Source organism: Amphiprion ocellaris, chromosome 19 (assembly GCF_022539595.1).
Source record: "Amphiprion ocellaris isolate individual 3 ecotype Okinawa chromosome 19, ASM2253959v1, whole genome shotgun sequence".
Taxonomy (NCBI): Eukaryota; Metazoa; Chordata; class Actinopteri; family Pomacentridae; genus Amphiprion; species Amphiprion ocellaris.
In genome coordinates this window covers 30,893,215-30,913,753 of record NC_072784.1, presented here as the reverse complement: position 1 = coordinate 30,913,753, position 20,539 = coordinate 30,893,215, and the positions used below count along the sequence as shown (strand labels likewise).

General features: G+C 39.3%; 2 protein-coding genes across 5 annotated transcripts; one reads left to right on the top strand and one right to left on the bottom strand.

Moving 5' to 3' along the window:
• Positions 1–751: 751 nt before the first annotated feature.
• On the top strand, positions 752–9,428 carry LOC111568931 (BUB3-interacting and GLEBS motif-containing protein ZNF207). Of its 4 annotated transcripts, XR_008599798.1 has the most exons (13): positions 752–873; positions 1,205–1,331; positions 1,417–1,555; positions 1,630–1,812; positions 3,162–3,237; positions 3,327–3,379; positions 3,907–4,061; positions 4,265–4,345; positions 5,235–5,462; positions 5,650–5,788; positions 7,141–7,328; positions 7,611–7,690; positions 8,245–9,428. XR_008599798.1 is itself a non-coding variant. In XM_023270816.3 (12 exons), the coding sequence occupies exons 1-11, from the start codon at positions 833–835 to the stop codon at positions 7,302–7,304; spliced, it is 1,386 nt and encodes a 461-aa protein (XP_023126584.2). In that variant the 5' UTR covers positions 752–832; the 3' UTR covers positions 7,305–7,328; positions 7,611–9,428. The 4 variants fall into 4 exon arrangements, 3 of the variants coding, with proteins under 3 accessions (XP_023126584.2, XP_023126583.2, XP_023126587.2); XM_023270816.3 differs by having other exon boundaries at positions 7,611–9,428; XM_023270815.3 differs by having other exon boundaries at positions 7,141–9,428.
• A 272-nt stretch (positions 9,429–9,700) lies between these two features.
• Positions 9,701–18,064, bottom strand: LOC111568937 (sterile alpha motif domain-containing protein 9-like). The gene is given in 5 exon segments (XM_023270804.3): positions 9,701–11,087; positions 11,090–14,794; positions 15,629–15,671; positions 17,560–17,619; positions 17,972–18,064. Coding segments are annotated over 3 exon segments (4,551 nt in total). The 5' UTR covers positions 15,654–15,671; positions 17,560–17,619; positions 17,972–18,064; the 3' UTR covers positions 9,701–10,266.
• Positions 18,065–20,539: the final 2,475 nt, after the last annotated feature.

Here is a 20,539-nt window from a genome sequence, read left to right as displayed (position 1 = left end):
GGTGAAGAGAAAGGGGGAGAGCACTGTCCCCTGTGGGGCCCCCTTTCTTCTCCCCCTTCTTTTCCTATCTTTTGTTTTGTTTTGTTTTCTATTTGTTATGGTGGAGAAGAAAGATCGCCTTTTAACAAGAAGAGATGTCCAGCAGAACCAGGCTCAGGGAGGGCATCACTCTGCCTCAACTGGTCAAGATGAGGGTAAAAGGGGAGACCAAAAAAAAAAAAAAAAAAAAAAATGATAGCAAAGATAAATAAAGGACAAACTACAGAAGAGAGAAAAAAACAAATTAATAATATGCAATAGTAAATATGAATACATGGAGGAAATAACAAGCACATATGGAAAGTTATTAACAGTATAATAATGGCTGGCTAAAACAAACAAATGCAGAGGATGAATTATAATAGCAAAACAATGAAGGTGGTGGTGGGGGGGGTGTGAGGCTTAAATTGTGATTTGAAATTGATTGTGATTTGGATTTTCCAATTGAAGAAAAAGTAGAAAATAGAAGAATTTTCATACAAATTTCAGTTAATAAGACAATATTCTTTACTCACTAAATGAAAAATTGTGATGAAAGAGTTGGACTGTACATATCCAAAATGAGAATTACTTTAAAAGCTATAAGCAGCGGATTAATTACTCACAGATCAATTAAAATCAATTCCTACAGCAGCAGCATCACGAGTGAAAGTTGGCGCAGTGTTACTCCGAACCAGTAGGGGGCGGTACTGCGCAGACTCCGTGTTTACTAACCGTCCGACGCCATCTTCCTGTCAACGGTTGTATTTTTACCGAATTAGCAGAGCAGCGGCGCACTGAGAGAGCTGGAATTATGGGGAGAAAGAAGAAAAAGCAAATGAAGCCTTGGTGCTGGTATCCTTTTGTATTTATATTTAGTGTTTTATCGCTCTTTCTGCTCTGTGGTCGACAGCGTTAGCTCCTATCTGCTAAGCTAACGTTTACTTTAAGCTACCGTTAGCAGCTTGTGGCTAGCATGAGAGATTTTGTTCACACTGTCGGCCGTTTAGCTTCAAATCAGTGACAAGCTTTGAAGAAAACATACTAACAGGATATTCAGGGCAATCGTTCAGGTCTTTTTTCATATCTTTTATGTCTATTCTGGCTAAATAGCAGTGGAAAACACTCAGCTGTACAATAACAACGCAACCACCACCTTTATAACTTTCCTAAACCGTGATCTCAGGTACTGTAACAGAGACTTTGATGATGAAAAGATTCTCATTCAGCATCAGAAGGCCAAACATTTCAAGTGCCACATCTGTCATAAGAAGCTGTACACCGGACCCGGACTGGCAATCCACTGTATGCAGGTGGGGAAACAGTAATAATGCAAATCATCTCAGAAAGTCAAACAAATGTGTGTTGCTATGTGCTGTGACGCTGCTTTATTTCTAGGTACATAAAGAGACCATCGACGGAGTTCCTAATGCAATACCTGGAAGGACAGATATTGAACTGGAAATATACGGCATGGAGGGTATTCCAGAAAAAGACATGGAGGAGAGGAGAAGAGTGCTGGAACAAAAGAACCAAGGTACCAGAATATCTGAATGCTCGGTCTAGTTAAGGTCTGTTCTAGAGACTGATTTTGCTTCTCCTTATCTTCAGAGACTCAGAAGAAAAAGCAGAACCAGGATGATTCTGATGAGTACGACGATGACGATGAGCCGGGTCCCTCGTTCCAGCAGCCTGCAGCGGGTCAGCCTCAGGCCGGCTACATCCCCCCTATGACCCAGCCTGGCATACCTCCTGGCTCTGGCGCTCCAGGGATACCACCAGGCAGCTACTCAGGTGGGACACAGTTACTGAACTGGAACTGCAATGTAGCAGCTATTAGGGATCGGCGGATTGCCATCCCAGCCAACTATCAGGCCCGATATTTGTCATTGTTCTGATTATTGGTGTGATTCTTTTTATTAAAGCCATTATTGACAAAATAAATTCAATGCGCTACTTTCACTTTGATGCAGCTGGTCACTGCAGTTTATGTGTCAAAGTAAAAGTTTAATTTATTTGGGAATATACACAACCGTGATGTGCTTGTAAAATTTGACTTACAAACAAAATTAGCAACTACGACTGCAGACATTCATAAATACAAACTGTTCAGCTGAATAAAAGCAACAGCAGCAACCAAAACTACAATGCAACGACAACTGCCTGCCAGGGAATAAATGTGGTTTCATTTTTAGAATATATATAAAGCATGAATAAAACAACTGCTTTGCTGGTGTTTCTGTTCTAGTTTTAGCTAAAATGCTTCTGTGGTTGATTTTCTTCCCCAAAAGAAGCTCACACTGCGACAAATGTTAAAGGACACACTGCCGACATGTTCATCTTAAGCCATTTTACACCGTATTTATCTTTTTAAGGTACAGCAGACGAGCAGAAAGCAGGTTTAGTTTGATTTAACCACCTTATTTTGAATTTATGCACTTTAATGCAACAAAGAACACACAAATAAATACATGCACACGTAAGCATGAATCAAGAATCTTTATTGTCATTGTGTTTCCACACAGCGCAATTTCGATTGGTGACTCCCAGCTATAGATAAAAGATAGAAAAAAGGCATAATATATACAAATAAAATAAAAATCCTAAAAAGATATAAATACGTAAACAGAATTGGTGCAAATGAATAAGCACGAATAGAGAAATGACCACCATTATCAAGATTTGACAGGCTGTTTATTAACCAGGATGTGAGCACACTTGGGGTTTGTTAATATCAATAACATTTGTGTTTTAATTCTGTACTTTCATGGCAGTTTGAATGCATTAAAGTGAAACCATCAAACATTCTATCAAATCATTTTCTTGTTGCTATTGTTGGTGTGTTGATGGTATTTATAGCTGTTGTTTTATTGCCCAGGCCTAATTGAACTACTCCTAAACAACGCTGTTTCGATTTCCTACTTTTTCCTTTCATAATGCTGTTAACATGCTACCGAAGTGTCTTTAAAACACCACATTTTTAATTCTGTATATTCATGTGTTATAGGCTCCATAAATGTCGAATATTTGGCTGAGTTGTTGCAGTAGATTTGTTTTAGGTGTGTCTAGTTAAATGTCAAGGTATTTTGCTTCATTATCTGGAGACACGCATCCATTTTTAATAATTTATCTCTATGTTTCAGGAATTCCACCGATGATGCCAGGGGTCCCACCAATGATGCCAGGAATGCCCCCTGTAATGCCAGGGATGCCTCCAGGGTAACTGTTTGTCTTGTTAGTCAACAAGTTGAGCTTCTGGAGCTACATATTTTATTGTAAACGTGATAGTTTTTTTCTCATTTGTTCAGGATGATACCGATGGGTGGAATGATGCCTCCGATGATGCCAGGTGTACCACCAGGTAACGGCCTTCCAGCATACACTTTCAGAACAAACCTACTTTGTCAGTATAATTAAAGATGCTGTTTTTTAAATGGAAATTTGTAAATACACTACTGTTCAAAGGTTTAAAGTCACATAGAAATTTCCGTATTTTTGAAAGAAAAGCATTTTTTTTCGATGATGATAACATTAAATGAATGATAAATCCAGTGTTGACATTGTTAATGTGGTAAATGACTATTGTAGCTGGAAACAGCTGATTTTTAATGGAATATCTCCATAGGGTTACAGAGGAACATTTCCAGCAACCATCACTCCTGTGTTCTAATGCTACATTGTGTTAGCTAATGGTGTTGAAAGGCTCATTGATGATTAGAAAACCCTTGTGCAGTTATGTTAGCACATGGATAAAAGTGGGAGTTTTCATGGAAAGCATGGAATTTTCTGGGTGACCCCAAACTTTGTAACGATAGAGTATGTGGTAACACTGCTGTTGTGAGACGATTCTCCAAATTGCAGTGATTTTTTTGTTCCTGCTGTTATCAGGCATTCCTCCTCCAGTGGGTCACCGTCCAGGCATGACACACATGCCTCAGGTCCCACCGACTGCAAACGTCCTGACCAGACCTGCGGTTTCTGTTGTGACTGCTCTGTCAGCCCAGCAGGATGTCACAAAACCTCTGTTCCCCAGTGCTGGACAGGTAAAATCTTCATGGCACCATTTACAGCTGCACAGTTTCCACCTCCTCTTAGTATTCTGACAAAACATTATGCTCTTCTCCTCTCAAATAAAAGGATGTTTGAATAGCTGAGCTCACACAGGGAGACTTTACCCAAATATTCCTTTAAATAAAGGATTATTTTATGTACTTTTTCTATTCTTCACCTTTTTCCTGTGCTACAGATGGGAAGTCGAGTTGCAAGTACAAGTGCATCAAGTGCAGATTCTCAGTCTGCTTCCTCTAACGCTCTGTTCACATCCCAAGTATGCAGCTGTCTGCCTGCTTCACTCTGACAACCTGCAGCTTTACAACTGGCATGCACACAACTGTGTAGAATTTGCTTGTGGTGTACTTGGGCAGGTTTAATCTACTTTATTTGCCAAAGCTGGTTTTTTTTAATGCAACAGATGATATAGTCTAGCCATTTATGTGGAGAGAGCCTCATAGCGTGTTTTGTAATTTTTATCAGTTTACGTTTATTTGCTTTTTCCTTTACTACAAATCTGCATTTATAGAATACTTTTGGAAGAGTTATGCAGATTTGTACAGTGGGCTTCTTTTGTCTGAGCTGCTGAAGGGCTGCGTAGCACAGCATGCTCTTTTGGATTTGTTTTCTTGTAGGCTTGAAGAAATTATTTAGCTTATAGGTTTACTCTTTTATGTGTGTAACAACAGTGGCATAAACAAGTCATAGAGACCATCAAGATCCCGTTTATAGACTTGGCATTAATCGATTCTGAATGCGAAGTTGCTTTCTTAAAATAAGTTCACACAAATACTGAATAAGGACAAGAAATACATATTTACACCAAATGGCAAAATTAAGCCTGTAAAGTTTCTTTTGGAAAATGTTGGTGCATGAATTGGATGGATACTTGAATAAAAAATCAGCACATAAACAAAAGCTTTTTCTTGGCTATCATTGAGGTGAATATGAGATGGTTTATTTTCTTTTGATTTGGGTGAACTTGCCATGTAAGTAAAGAGATCTTGGTCCTTCCTGTGAGTAAACATGTTAATATATTAATGCCAAGCCTAAAAAGGACCAGAAATCAAATCTCAAAGTAAGACTACAAGTGTCCTCCTGTGAAATTGAAATACCTTTCAGCTGAGTCTCACTACTGTTTTTCCTCTTTCCTCTCTCCCCCTCAGAGTCAGCAGACTGTGTCAGGCTCCCCCCACACTCCCCCATCCACCTCCTCTGACCCCTTAAAGCCCACATTCCCAGCCTACACTCAGGCCTCTGCAGCTGTATCCAGCCCCAGCGCTGGCAGCAGTACGGTCTCCAAACCTCCCTCCACTGTGACCAGTAAGCCCGCCACGCTCACCACCTCCAGTGCAACCAGTAAGTTGATCCACCCTGATGAGGATGTCTCACTGGTAAGTGGTCCAGCTGCAGCCGTCTCTTTATAGTTTTTACAGTAAGTGGCTACACAGTTTGAGTAGTCAGTAGTCAGCATGATAACCATGAAAACAGGTGTTTGTTGAATAGAGCTGATTGATGTTGTTTAACCTTACAGAACTTCAGTTTCAATCACTCCTCCGGTCTGCTTTCTGTGTGCTGTAGGAGGAGTTACGGGCTCAGCTCCCCAGATATCAGTGCAGTATTCCCCGCCAAGGCCAGACCACCTCTGCTGCGACGTCAGTTGGTCCCGTGGGTGGCATAATGGCTCCTCAACAGCACAGCATGAGGCATCCCATACCTGGTATCCACCGTCTGCTGGAGTTCAAAAAACCTTGCAAATTTAAGGCATTTAGACGCTTATTCTTAGCTTCTGTTGGATTTAAAACATAGGATGAGAATCCATCTGAAACATCGCTACTATCTCAATCACTGCCTGAACTTCTCATCAACTTCACTGTGCAACTGAATGACGCAACATTTTAATCAGTGCTGGCAGCATGACTGTAAGGATGGCACAACTTTGATCCAGACTGAAATAACTATTCATTAACTCAATCTGAGTTATTTTATTTTGCTCCAGATAACAAATACAGAAAAATATGTCAATGAGAATAGCTTTATTGGGAATTTGGCTTGATTAAAATACAATATATGTGAGCACTGACAGAATTAAATAGAATTCCTTTATTGCCATTGCACAGCATACAACAGAATTAAGCAGCGACCCTGTCAGTGCATTCACACAATCAGACAACATTTAAAAGTAAGTACAGTAAGAAATATGCAAAGATAGCTTATTGGGTATATTAGGAATTATAAATTTTTTTTTATTATATTTGTCAATTTAATCATGAGTGAACAAATTGATGTAAAGTGCCTGCGCCTGTGTGTCAAACCACCTTTTTATTTTGTGATAATTTGAAGTATTGTCTAGAACTGTAGTCCTGACTGCAGCAAATGACTAGATACTAAAGAAAAACAGCTGTTGTAATGAATAGATGTTATAAACCATGCGTAGACTAAAAATATTGACATTTTGAGCATCTGTTATTCTGACTAATTGTGGCTGCCTTATGTCATTCCTAGTCCCCAGATGATGAAACCTTCCTGTCCTGTAATGACTGCATCAGGTCAAAGATTCAGCTAGGTGCTAAACAAAGAATGGGAGAAATTACAGTAAAATTTTCATCGACCTTTGCTGTACTTTGAGTAATAACAGTTAAAATGTTAGCATGCTAATGATGATGGTTCTACCTGCTTAGCTTCAGTATGTGACTGTTAGCATGTAGCTCAAAGCACCACTGTGCCTAACTACACGTAATGTATAAAACATGGAAATAACCTCCAGCTGTAAAGTGACTTAAACCTGCATTCCCTCTAACAGCCAGCAGGGGGCGACTCCTGTAGTTGCAAAAAGAATAAGAATTGTATAAAAATCTATGAGAAATTAGCCTACTTCTTACCAGATTTATTTATTTTTTATCTCATGGAACGTTTTCTTAACGAGTTTATGGTCTCAATTACTAGTTTCAAGATGTATTAAATACAGCACGAACGTCTACAGACTTAAATGTCTTCTTAAGGAAAACTTCAATTTTTCTGCTCCTGTTTTTTTTTTTTCTAAATAAAGCCAACAAGTGTGTGTTGTTGCAGGCCAGTACGGTGGTCCACCCCAGGGGATACCAGGCTTCATGCCAGGACGGATGCCTCCATACGGACAGGCCCCACCTGTAGTTCCTCCGGGGTACCAGGGAGCCCCTCCAAGGCCGCCCATGGGTATGAGACCTCCTGTCATGTCTCCAGGAGGCCGCTACTGAAGTCTGCCTTCCTCTCTTCAATAGGTTTGGACACTCAACCATTTTCTAATGTCCTCAGCTGCTAGTAGAGAAATCAGTATTGGTATTGTAGTACCACAGTGTACTGTTTATTCTACTACTGAGCTATGAGGGAGAGACACTAAATAAGCAACAACAACAACAACAAAAAAAAGAGCTATAAAAGCATCACAGAGCGCATGGGAAGTATTTACACTGTACCTAACCAAGACTATGAACTGTTCCATTTGATTCTCATTCAAACCATCTCTGTTCTGTGGCTTTTTTTCCTTCTCATGTTTCATTTAGGTGTATAGAGTGTAGTAGATATGGTTCGTAGTGTTGTGAAGGCGCTGGAGTTACATGGGCAGTACCCACCCTTTATCAAGGCAAGTTTGATGTAAATACATTTCTGTTCTAAGCTAAACGGTGAGGCCTTCACAGCACGTAGTGCTGTTGGACTTGTGTCCCCAACTTTGTTTGGTGAGGGCTTCTAGTAACTTTGGTTCTGTTTCATGTTAATATCTTTTTGAGAAACATCCCTTAACCCTGAATAGATGAGGTATTAAATGGAATGGTATATGTATCGTTGTCAAACTGTATTGTAATAAAATGTGGGAAAAATGTAAGACTCTTTTTTGCGGGATGCTAGAGGGCAAAGAGACGTCCTAGCAGGTTTGTACTCGGGTTATGAACTACATGGTGACTGTGCTTTTATTGTCTTGAAGATGAACAGTGATGACAGAAATGCTTTGTTTAGTTAAAATGAGAAATGTTGGTAAATGTTTTGACTATAAGCTGTTTTATTTATTTTTTTTACTGATGCTCTGTACATGGCACTGGCAGACTGGCCTTTGACACACTGAGTGCATTGTACAGCTGCATAACATCCGGGTCGGTAGTGGCTGTAGTGCTAAAACCCAGATTTCTCTTCTCCCTGTAGCAATGCCATGGGGGACTGGCTGAGGCCCTGTCTCAGTGTAGCCCTGTTTCAGCCTGAGGCAAGTCTCACCATTTTCTGTCTTCTCATTCATTACCAGGGGCCCTCACAGCTGACAGGCTGTTGGATATCAATGTCCCCAAACTTGCAGCAAGTTTGGTGAAGGCCCTTGTTTGTGTTACGTTTAGGAATCATTATCTTCAGGCATGTTAGCTCATTTAAATGATATTCTCTCCTTTCTTGTTAAGCTATTATCTGCCACATCCTCCATTCTTTACTGATGAAAACATCAGAAAGCTTTGTTTTCATTTAATGGCTCTTTACTGATAATGCAGAGCTTTTAAATGAAACTTTATTCCTTTAGAAGCTAAGAATATTGACTACTCCTAAAGTCCACTGTAATATTGTTTTATTTATGAAATATTAATTTCTTGGTCAAAATTATTGGAGGTCCACATGAGCACCACCATTACACCTGCAGCCAGTTTACAAATTAAATGTGTGTTGGGGAGTTTGGATGAACAAATGAGTCTTTATATGTTTGTAAAATGGCTTTACTACTTAATCCTGTTTGTTTCATCAGCTTTCCTCACTTGATCATTTGATTTTAACCATTACATGAAGACGAATCTCTGCCAGTTACAGGTTAGTTAAAGCTGTAAGTACCACTAATGTAATTTTAATTTTCATCATGCTGTGTTTGGTGTGCACACGATTCAGTTCTCAAGCATTTTACACCGATGGCAGCCAATCAGTTAAGGAATTCCCCATCAGTCGTAGTCTACATTATGATGTGCAACACAATTTGCCACTACTGATTTAACATTTCAGCGTTATTTTTGGTGAGAATAACCTCTATTAAAACCAGTTTCAATGCCACACAATTAAAGTTATACAGACTCTTCTTTGGTAAGTATGGTGTCACGTACACAAAAGTATTTAAAAACCTTTACCTGCCACAGAATACAGAACACTGTTTCACAAAAAGATTTCACAGTTTGTTTGGCTTGTACTTATTTCATAACTTGTCAAAATGTGATGTTACCAGGAAACTTTGGAAGAGTCAAAAACTGCTTTACTGTTTGAGCCTCTGTCCCACTGCAGGATATATTTTTCTTGCAATATCTGTACTACTTAAGTCTGAATGCTTACTTTTTAAAAAAAATAAACCAATGTATAAACTGTAATGTGTGTTATTTCCATTATTGAGGAGTGAAAACACATTTTTTTCTTTGCATTTCCTTTATTCTGTATGGAAAGGCCACTTCTGGATTTCTAAATCTATCAGCATAATGATTACAAAGAATTTTTTTTTGAAAGTGTTGACATCAAATATTTGATTTTAAAAAAAGCAAAATGTTTGTGAGATTTGGATAATGAAATATACCAAGATGAATGATAGATGATTTGCACAAAAACACAATTGTCTGAAAATCTCATTTGCAATCTCACCATGAAATGTTTTAAACATTTTACTGCGACAAATACATTACACTTCTCAAATCATTTAAGCAGTATACAACAAACAAGAAAAAGGAATAAACTGCAAAAACAGTGTTAAAAAATATTCTAAAAGGTAAAGGCTTAGTAAAAAAATAATTCAAGGCTCGAGTCCTTCACTGTTCGCATAAATTTGAGCCAAGAATAGCTTTGTTTTATATTTACCATCAGTTTAATACCCCTAGATTCAACAAGCATATTTTTGAGAACCATCTCCCAGTAAAAGCTGGCCTATGATTCCATATATTATATATACGCACACAATAATATCCAACTGTTGTCTTAAGGAGTGGATTTTTCAAAGATGAATAAAAGCACAGGCAAAAAAGACGATTTAAACTCAAAACAAAAACAAACCCCAAACAAGAAAAATAATGTTTAAACTGGTTACATTTCATCTTTCCAATGAGTAAATTAATCTGATAAATCTGTAGTTTTGTCTCCTATTGGAAAGAAACCTCTCAAGATCATGACCAGTTTCAGTTTTTTGCAAATCTGTAAATATGCAGGTTTATATTTTGAGCATTATTCTGTCACTTGGATGTCAAAGGCGCCCACTCCGTCAAATGAAAAGCCCAAGTAGAAGGTAACATTTTCATTCCCATTTGGCAGGGAGGCAGAATATCGAGGAAATACTCTAATCATGCGATCTCCTCCAACTTTCACAAACAGCTTTCCATTTTCTGTCCACCCTTCAACTCGTTTCAGTAGCTGCATCACCTCCTTGGTTTTCCAAACTTCCCCTCCACGCCATTTTAGTTGTCTTTCAGTCAGAGTACCTTTAATGTGCTTTTCAATTGCACTCTTGTGGACAATCTTGTTCAGACCTCTTGGCTTTGCCAGATAGAAGTGTGTCGCGGTCCTGCTTTTCCTTGGAGTCATGTATTGGAATTTTATCTCCCAGAGTTTTTGAAGTTCATCAATGGCTGATGAAAGGATCTTTGCATCGGCAGAACTGAGTTCATTGCTTGTCTCAGGCCAAAACAGAAGGGAGAGAAGGAAGAGAGCACTTGCTGATGACACGTTTCTCCCTCTTGTAATAAATCTCTTGCTGAGATCCTGGAGTTCGTGAAGGGACAGGAGCTTTGAGGACCCTGGTAGAATACAGTTAAGAGCTATTTGGCAAAAGATGAATTTTGTGAGTTCTGCTTGGTCGAGGTTTTTCCATGTCTGGTTTTCTTGATACATGTTTATAATGCTCTCAAGCTTATGTCCTGCATTCTGTGGTTTCTTGTCATAATGCAAGTTGAGAATGGATGTAACGTTACTTCCACCAAGCTTGTGGATTCTCATCTGCTTTTGGAATGCAGAAAGTCTCTCAGCTGTTCTGGCCATGTCATCACTGCTTCGTCACTCTCCTCTGGTATGTTGCAAAAAAATCCAGCATAGACAGCACTCTTCCTTGTTAACCATTTTCTTGGATTGTAGAGTTGTTCTGGATCCCTTGCATCAAGCTCTTCATCCTCCTCGCTAATGTCAGTTTGAAAGTAGCTGAGGTCTTCAGAAATGTACTCAAGTGCATGGCTCAAGTTCCTTTGTAAACCTTTCAACTGCTGATGAAAGTCCTGCCAGGGTTTGTGGACCTCTGCTGGGATGTATTCTGTTAACAAGTACCGCATCAACTCTGTCTTTCCAGTATTGTTTGAAAAAACATCTACTACTGACAGGAATTTTAGCAGCCTGCAGCCAACATCTACTTCGCCGTAGTATGAACTGTTAAAGGTGACATTTTCTTTTGTTGGCGTTTTTTCAGAGGCACGAAAGGCTCTGATTCCTTTGAGTGCAATGTTTATGATTTCAATTCCCATTTCAGGGGATGGTTCTTCTTGCCCAAGGCTGTCAAACAAGTGGCAAAACCACCACTTGTAAACTTGTCCCAGTGTGTCAAGGATAAATGTGTCACTTGGAAGAAGAGATTTTGCTTTTTCTGCCCATTCAAGGGCCTCTTGAAATCTGAAATTTGTGTACAGCAGCCGGGCAAGCTGTTGTGCCACATATGCATCGTTTCTCAAAGCTATGAAAGCAGCTTTCATCAGGTCAACAGCTTTCTGAACACCACATTCTTTAGTGACATGCTCGATGAAGGGTGAAAAAGCTGTGTCTGCAAGATCTCCTCTGCTTTTTTTGTTGCGTCGAATGAACAAGTCTTTGATGAACTTCAGGAATGTATCCTGATCGAACCTGTGATTGACAAGAACCTTGTCTGTGATGAGATCCATGGCAATATCACTCTGAGGCACATTTTCAGACAGCTGGCCCAGAAGTTCTTTTGCCACCAGTGGATGAATAATCTTTATTGACTGGATGTGTGTCGAACTTTGTCTAAGGTGGATGAGAATAAGCTTAGCTTCCTCAGTGAAATCTTCCACAAAGGCATGGTGCCGAGCACCGTTCACATAGACACGCATGCCAAGAGATGCTTCACAGTGTGACGCAGATATGTACGAATCATCGACATAGGAATACAAGAGAGCCACGAATCTGATGAGGCGGGTAATGAGCGTTGAATGATCAGTTTTATCAAGAAGGTTCTTTACAAAGTCCTCAACATAACTTGATTTAAACTCTTCACTCATCAGAACAAATGTGAGAATGAATTCTGTTTCGTTCTCCAGTTTGAGTTGCTCAAGCTTTTCTGAAAACAAAGGCTTCTCTGCATCGGACAGCTTGTGTGTGACTGCTACTGTTTGAGATGGAGATGCTCTGCACAATCTCTCTGGATCATTTGACCTGCTGCAGATGAGCAGGATAAAGCACAACACGGAGGGATTTATCTTTTTGGTTGCAATGACATTCCCAAGCTGTCCTCTGAGTTCATCAGTGTAATCTGCATTGTGGTCCTCCAACAGTAGGAGCACTGGAAGACAGTTGTTTTTGTCATTTTCTTTATGCTCCCTCAGTTTCACTGCATGCTCACAAACAGTTGTAATTTCCTTTCCCTGTTTAACTACTGCACAACGTACTTTATTTTTCCTATCCCAAAGGATCTGACGTGCCACTGTACTGCCACCACTACCAGGTTGATGGTATATGATCACACTCTCTACGGAACGCTTTGGCTTTGGTACTATGTTGTCCAGGATTGTGCTAGCTTCTTTGTAGGCGTCCCTCTTTATTATATCTCCACACTTGCGTTTGTCGGCAAGCCAGAAGTTGAGCCAGTCTATCTTTCCACCTCGATAGAAGTAGATATCAGTTTGTTGGATCTCTTTCTGGGTCATGTTCTCCAGTTTTGTTTCATTACACTGGTCAACACTGATGATTTCCAAAGAATCTAGCGTAGCCTCCTCAACAGACTTGAAGAAGCACAGGCCTCCGCTGAACACCGGTAATGTCCTTGTGGGTTGATTCTTTGAGAGCTGAATGCTTTGAACGGTGGCGTCCACATGACTCAGTGGCATTTCAACACTGATGTCTCTGAGTGTAGATGTGGGACACGACACCTGAGCAAGACTTGAGAACTTTTTGGAGTTTTCTTTTGACTCTGATAGGACAGTCAAAAAGTCATGCCCGTTCATCTCGGCATAGAATTCATGGAAAGTCTCAACAAGTGGCTGCTCAACATCAGATGAGAGCAAGAACAGAACGACAAAGGAACGTCTGGGAAGGATGTCGTTGCAGATGACCGACACTGCTTTTTTCAGCTTCTTTTTTCTTGTTCTGATCCATGTTGTCTCATCACAGGTTTGTTCCCCACCAGGGAAGTCGCTTCTTCCATTGCAGAAAATCCAGCTTGTTTTTTCAAAAAGCTGCAAAGATTTTATGAAATCAGAACTCTCTGATCTGTTGTCATTTGCGTAGTCTTTAAGAAAGTGAAGATTTGCAGCCTTCTGTTTTTTGTATGTCCCACAAAGACCAGATGTCTTCGAATCAGGATCAAAATCAAACACACAGAATAGATTCATGTTAACCAAGAAGTCTATGCTGTCAAGATGCTCTGGCTGAATTTTGTTTGTGACAACAATGTAATACAGAGAGTTGTCCATACGTGCTTTTCCACATGTTAACAGGATGAGGAGTTTTCTCTTTTGATCCTCTCTGAAGTCCTGAGGTGTTTCGTTGCTTGAAGCTTCTGCCTCCTCCCTCTGTTGATCTTTCTCTCTCAGCCCTTGGATGAACTGAACTAGATCATCATCAGTTACTCGTTTTGTGTTGGCTCCTGCTCTGTAGTAGGGAATCTTCTCTTCACATTTGACTTTGTCCTTCTCAGTGAATTTGGGGACACCAACGCTGTATATCTTATCTTTTACAATGGCTGCCTTTGGGATAATGTCATATTCAATGACCCATGTCCTCTCAGTAGTTTCTTTGTCAAGCACCTCGATGAATTGAGGGTTCCTTATGCACCTCCTGGCATCACTTTGTTGATTTGATCCTTTGAAGCAACTTTCAATGTAATCTAAAGCATCCACAAAGTCCTCCTGATTTTTGAGCGGTATCCCTATGATTTCCCCGTGCTTGTGAGTGCCTTTGACTTTATCCATAATGCCGAAATGAATTGTTCCATTGGCTCTCATGTTCATGCAGGCACATGCAAACCTTAACACCTCAATTGCAACTTTTACTTTTAGGATTTTTGAGTCTTGTTTGTGTGCATTCTCAAGCGACTTATATTCATGACATGGAACAAGCATGTTGTCACTTCCTGTCTCTGGATGAAGCAAGTTGTGCTTTACATACCTACAGTCTTTTTCATTCTGGTCAAATTTACGGTACTCACAAAAACGCAACGCTTCTCCTGAGGATGTTAAACTGTCACTGCATTCTGTGGGAATATTCGCCTGCTCTGCTGCATCACACGGTTCCTGAGAGGAAAGGTTTGTTTCTTGCCCTGACTCTAGAAGTTCATCTCTTTTCCTCAGCAGATGTTCAATTTGGACAGTATTCATTCTTACAGTGTTGCTGAGGAATTCCCTCTGTAGAGTTGTCAGAACTGCTCCTGTCACTTTCTTCTTCTTGAGTTTTTTGATGTGTGTTTCTTCTGTTCCTATGGCTCTCAGCCAGGAGCTCACATGAGATTCTGTCCATCTGTCATAGGACAGTTCCTGCCACTCTGTGAAGCAAAACAGTAAAAAACGTGTATAATGAATCAGCAGTCTAATGCATCTTTTCTGATTTGCTTTGATAAATCTGTGCAGTAAATGCAGTATGTAATGCATAAATCATCATATAGTTGTAACACACAGTGCTCAACTGCTGACACCACACTATTAAAGACAACAGCACAACTGTTAATCATGGCATTTTGTTGAAAGCAGCATCACATATTCTGTAATTCCACATCTTTGACCAGCTCTGTGATCAATAGCTAGAATTTGTCTTTTCACTTTAGAACAAGGGAAGCTGGAAAGTTCATGTGATAATTTTTTTTACTGACATGTGCTATGCAGAGTCGTACTGCATCTGTAAAAGATTACAACATCCTGAAAATGTTTTATATTTTCCATCAGTTATTCGCAAAGGTGAAAATTTTATATATTCTACACTCACCTTTAAGCATTTTTTGTTTCAATATTAATCTTTAGTACAGTCAAACTATTTTTTAAACCATAGGAGTTTATTAAAATCTATTGCATCACAGTTAAATCTTCTATAGAGATTTACTTTAATATATATTAAATACCATTACAGTATAATAAAAAAGTTGACATCTTAATGAAAGAGTGTCAGAAATGCTTTATTGTGTTGAGTGTACACGCACTTTTTACAAAAAGTACATTTGTAGTTTAAAACCAGCATATGAGAGTGACAAAAGATTTAAAACTTGAACTTGAACTGTCGTGGATTCCTACAGGATCCAGATTAATTAGTATTTCTGTAATCAATACCTTTTCTTAAATACCTTATTTCTACTACACTGTAGTGATATTCAGCATTTCATACTCACCCATCTCTGAGTGGCCGCTGTCCATTTTTATGTTGAGGTGTTTCTAAGGACAGTAAGAGACGACATTTTAGTATTTCTTACTAACATTTTAGTTGTAATCACTGACAGGCACATGTACAGTTGTGTTTAAAATAATAGCAATCCAACATCCCCAACCAGCTCAATCACTGTTTTTGGTATCAATTATATCAAGCCACAGTACACTGTGTAGACAGTGAAAAACCATGAAATGCAGAGGAACTCTGGACTGTAGTCCAATCGTCCTGGGCTGAAACATTTGCTCACAGCTACCAGAAGTTGGTCGACTCCATGCAACACAGATGTAAAGCAGCTCTAACAGTGGTTATACAACTAACTATTAGTCCAGTGATTCACAGGAAGGCTAAATCTTCAAGCATTTTTCAGTTTATACAGTAAATGTTTGCATTTGTATGTATGGATATAAAAGCTATTATGAGCATTTTGAGCTTTACTCACTTTTTCAAACATAATGCTGTTTTGTGTTTACTGCAAGATTTGGTATCAATCCGATACCAAGTAAATAGACGGCCAGTATCGCTAATACCGATACAGATACTCCAAACTTTTTCAGTAGTTGGAGGGTTTAGATGAAAGTTTAGGTACTGTATCTGGTTCAAATCTGGAATGACGATGGGGCTGTAAATGCTCACTGGGTCTAAGGATCTGACTAATTCCTGGGTAGGTTTTCTGTGGGTCAGGAGGAAGAATCTGGGTTGTCGATGAAATCCCAATGTGAGGAATGACCTCCTTAAATCATTTTTGACAGTTTGGCCAATATTTGTGCAATACATCTATCACTGAAACAGAAAATCCTCTTTTAAGATGCATTTTTGAATTACTTTTGTAATGTTGAAAGCAATCTTTTAATTTTTTTCCCCACTGTGGTTATTGTCTTTGATAATAAAGTGTGACAGACATTGTCAGTTGTTCACGCCCACCTGGTCCCACCTGGTTACAGGTAAAACACCTCACTAGCTGAACGTTTGCTTCTCATAGACACTACATTTACAGATGTTCCCTAAACGCCTCACGGTGTAGACTGATGCTAGTCAGTGGCTGCGGTGCTCAGACAGGTCTGTGAGCAAAGATTACTTTGAAAAGAGTGAGGTAAAGTGTCCTCATTTCAGATTAGTCCAAGATGAAAACGGTTGATTTTATCCATGTGTTGTTTTCTATGAGCGGAGAAAACAGCACATCTGAGTGCACTACGTCTTTTAAGAGCAGAACACATTTTTAAAATTTAAAAATCGCAGTCAGTTGTTTTTGTATAGTAGTTAGAAGCTAAAATCATGGTTATGATGAATGATTATTTCATTTTGCAGCCCTGCTACAGCTCTAGTCTTTGTAATTGTCTCACCGGTTCAGTATCTTCCTGCCTGCAGTCTGATTATCAGCTATGTCTCAGTCGGACTTCTCCCTCTCTGCCTCCTCTTTTCTCAGTGTTAAGAAACGTACAACAGCTAAACAGCTCACTTTACACATCAGACAGAAACAGACTGACAGAAATTAAGTAAAACTTTTCACTGCTATTATATATGTGGTGGAACTGGCTGAGCCCATTTGATAGATTGTCTGGGGCTGCTGAGTCACGTGATGGTAAAACATCCAAACACAGGAAGAGGCTGTTTCTCAATACCAAGAATGCTAGTATGGACAAGTAGGCATATTGAGAAATGGCCCTAATGCGGCTCTGTTCTGTGACAAGAAGAGCTCTAACAGACAGGACACCTGTTTGATGACTGCATCAGTTCAGGCATACAGGAGAGAAACTAAAGTATCGATCTCATTTCACTGGTGTCGTTCGATATCAATACCAACGCTGGTATTGATATTATCGATATTTGGATCGATCCGCCCACCACTATTGCTGTTGTTTTGAGCACAACTGTAAACTAGAAAATCACACTTACTTTGTGCAGCACAGGACCAGCACTGATGTCATTGTTGATCAGGAATCAGTCCTTTGGTCTCTGTTGGTGAAAAATTAGAAACACTCTTCAGGAGGAGCTGTGCACTGAAGACTTCATGATAGGAAACGCTGCACTGAAACATGCGTGCGTATTAACCATTACAGAAACATAAAAAAATGTCTTAGTAATCAGAAATACTATTAATAATGTAAATTTTTTGTTTTTTAAATTATAATAAAGTTGATGCTTATTTGGAGATATCTGAGAGCACGAAGCCTACAGTAATATCTTACTTATAGAAAACAAAAAATATCTCTTTTGTATCAGATCTATAATTAAACTGAATTAAATCCAGAAAAACACTTCTCTTTTTTTCATTTTCAGAGCTTATGTCTCTATAGATCGTACTTACTGTTACTCTGATCTTGTGCGTGAAGAACACTTCATTTCCTGGATATCTGAGGCAGGTGTGGGTCGATGCTGTACGAACCACTATATCTGCTTTCCTGTGTTTTATTGTGGTCAGCAGTGTCTCTAGATAAGCGCAGGCGGAGTCACAAAGCAGAATCGAAACCAATAAAACCACATTTGAAGGAATAGAAACTCTGCAATGCAACCCTGTAAACACATATTGCATGACACCACCAAAACAATTTCTACGTTTATTTATTTATTGCAGTTTTAGGCAATTTATACTTTCTAAATCAAGCTGAATAGTTATTGTGTGTGAGAACAACCAAAGTAATATCACTATTAGTCTGACTAATTCACTAAAAAGATGAATTAAAGTGATCCTTTGTGCATCCTTGAAAACAAAAATAAATTGAATAAATACAGGTTTTTGATTCAAGTCTCTAATAAAGGCCTGTCTGAAAAGTGACTTCATGAATCTGTTTAAAAACTGCCTTAAACTGTAAAACTGCTTTACTAAAGGGGATCTTATGCATTGTTCTTAAAGTGAGTGGACCAACATGCCACAGGCCACAATCAGCAGCTTGATCAGCTCTAAGGAGATGTGTTATAACACATTACACTACTTGAGGCGAATGGTGGTCACACCAGATACTGACTGGTTTTCTGACCCTCCTCCTCCAGACCCCCCCAAATACAGTAAAACTGCACATTTTATTGTGTCCAGCCTGAGGCACACCTATGCAGTAATCATGCTGTCCAATCAGCTTCTTGATCTGCCACACCTGTGAGGTGGGTGACTTATCTTGGCACAGGAGAAGTGCTCACTAACACAGATTTAGACAATTTTGTGAACAATATTTGAGAGAAATAGACCTTTTGTGTACCTAAAAAAGTCTTAGACCTTAGAATCCAGCTCATGAAAAATGGGAGCAAAAACAAAAGCGATGTGTTTATATTTTTGTTCAGTGTATATATAATGAGAATTATGCTAAATCAAGCACAGTAAAAGTGGTTAAATGTTGAGTACAGTCAGTGAACAAAACAAAGAAATTAATTTGTAATGTTTCATATAGTAGGGCTGCACAGTGGTGTAGTGGTTAGCACTTTCGCCTTGCAGCGAGAAGATCCCTGGTTCACGTCCCGGCTTTCCCGGGATCTTTCTGCATGGAGTTTGCATGTTCTCCCTGTGCATGCGTGGGTTCTCTCCGGGTACTCCGGCTTCCTCCCACAGTCCAAAAATATGCTGAGGTTAATTGATCATTCTAAATTGCCCGTAGGTGTGAATGTGAGAGTGATTGTTTGTCTCTGTATGTAGCCCTGTGACAGACTGGTGACCTGTCTAGGGTGTCCCCTGCCTTCACCTGAGTCAGCTGGGATAGACTCCAGCACCCCCATGACCCTAGTGAGGATTAAGCGGTGTATAGATAATGAATGGATGGATGTTTCATATAGTAGAGGCCGACCTAAACAAAGAAGCCAAAACCTCTAGAAATCCGTTCCTCGTGTCTAATTAATTAGAGTTCATCTGGCTTGCTGTTAAATATGTTCAGTACAGTAACATTCTGTTCCTCCTACAAGCCTCAAAATGCAGCAGACTTCTGCTGTCAACACGACAAAAAAGCTCAAAACAGGAACCAAATTGAAATGTTGTTCATTAAAAGTTACATTTTTGAGTGATTTATAACTTCTTCGCTGTAAAAGTTCTTCTCTGCTTTTATTTTAATAGTTTATTTGGAGATCTCAGAACACAAAAGCCTGACTAAAAACATCTCTTTCTAAAAACATCTAAAAACAGCCTCTTTTGTTTCACATCTGTAAATTAAGCTGAACTAAAAATCCACAAAAACACTTGCTTTTTGGATTTCAAAGCTCAGGTCGAACTGACCGTTACTCAACGCCCCGTTTTTTCTGGTTCTGTTCCATGTTTTATCATGATCAGGGATGTGTCTCGTTGGACTCTGCTCAGGCTGAGTCAAAAGCAATAAAAACACGTGTACCTTAATAGAAACTCAGCAAAATAAAAAAAGAAATTGAGTAATGCAGCTCACCCTGTCGGGACGTGACTCATTTTATTAGACAGAATCGAAACCAAAAAAGGATAAAAAGTGCAGAAAAGAAACTGAGAAAGAAATTGAAAGTAAGTTAACAATGCAACACTTTAATTATTTTCTTTGTGAAAGTAATGTCACTCTATATCTGAACCTTTGTGTTGTCATTAAAAGCAATACAAATGTGAATAAATACAGTATGCAGCTTTTAAATGATCCAAAATGAACCAATTCATGTAATCAACTGTAAAGCTGCTGCAGCAAAGGCTGTGGTGTTCAACTGCAGACAATAAAACCGACATATTAAAGGAAAATCAGTATGAAGTGTCTGTAGTAAGGTAGCCTCGGCCTTAATTCTCTGGAAATCTACTGGAGGGACTGAACACGATTCCCTCGGCTTGAAATATGATGATTGTTGTGGAAGTTCAGCGATGTTGAGGCAGACACAGACACACTGGAGACTCAGATGATGTAGGTTGTGAGTAAAGTTTACTGATAGGAGAAGTGACACCGACAGA

What these genes read in the sequence shown, in the direction of transcription:
- LOC111568931 (XM_023270816.3), top strand. Translation starts at nt 833, where the DNA reads ATGGGGAGAAAGAAGAAAAAGCAAATGAAGCCTTGGTGCTG. An exon ending in ATGCCAGGGATGCCTCCAGG is followed by an intron (nt 3,238 to 3,326) that starts GTAACTGTTTGT and finishes TCATTTGTTCAG; the next exon opens with GATGATACCGATGGGTGGAA. An exon ending in CATGAGGCATCCCATACCTG is followed by an intron (nt 5,789 to 7,140) that starts GTATCCACCGTC and finishes GTGTTGTTGCAG; the next exon opens with GCCAGTACGGTGGTCCACCC.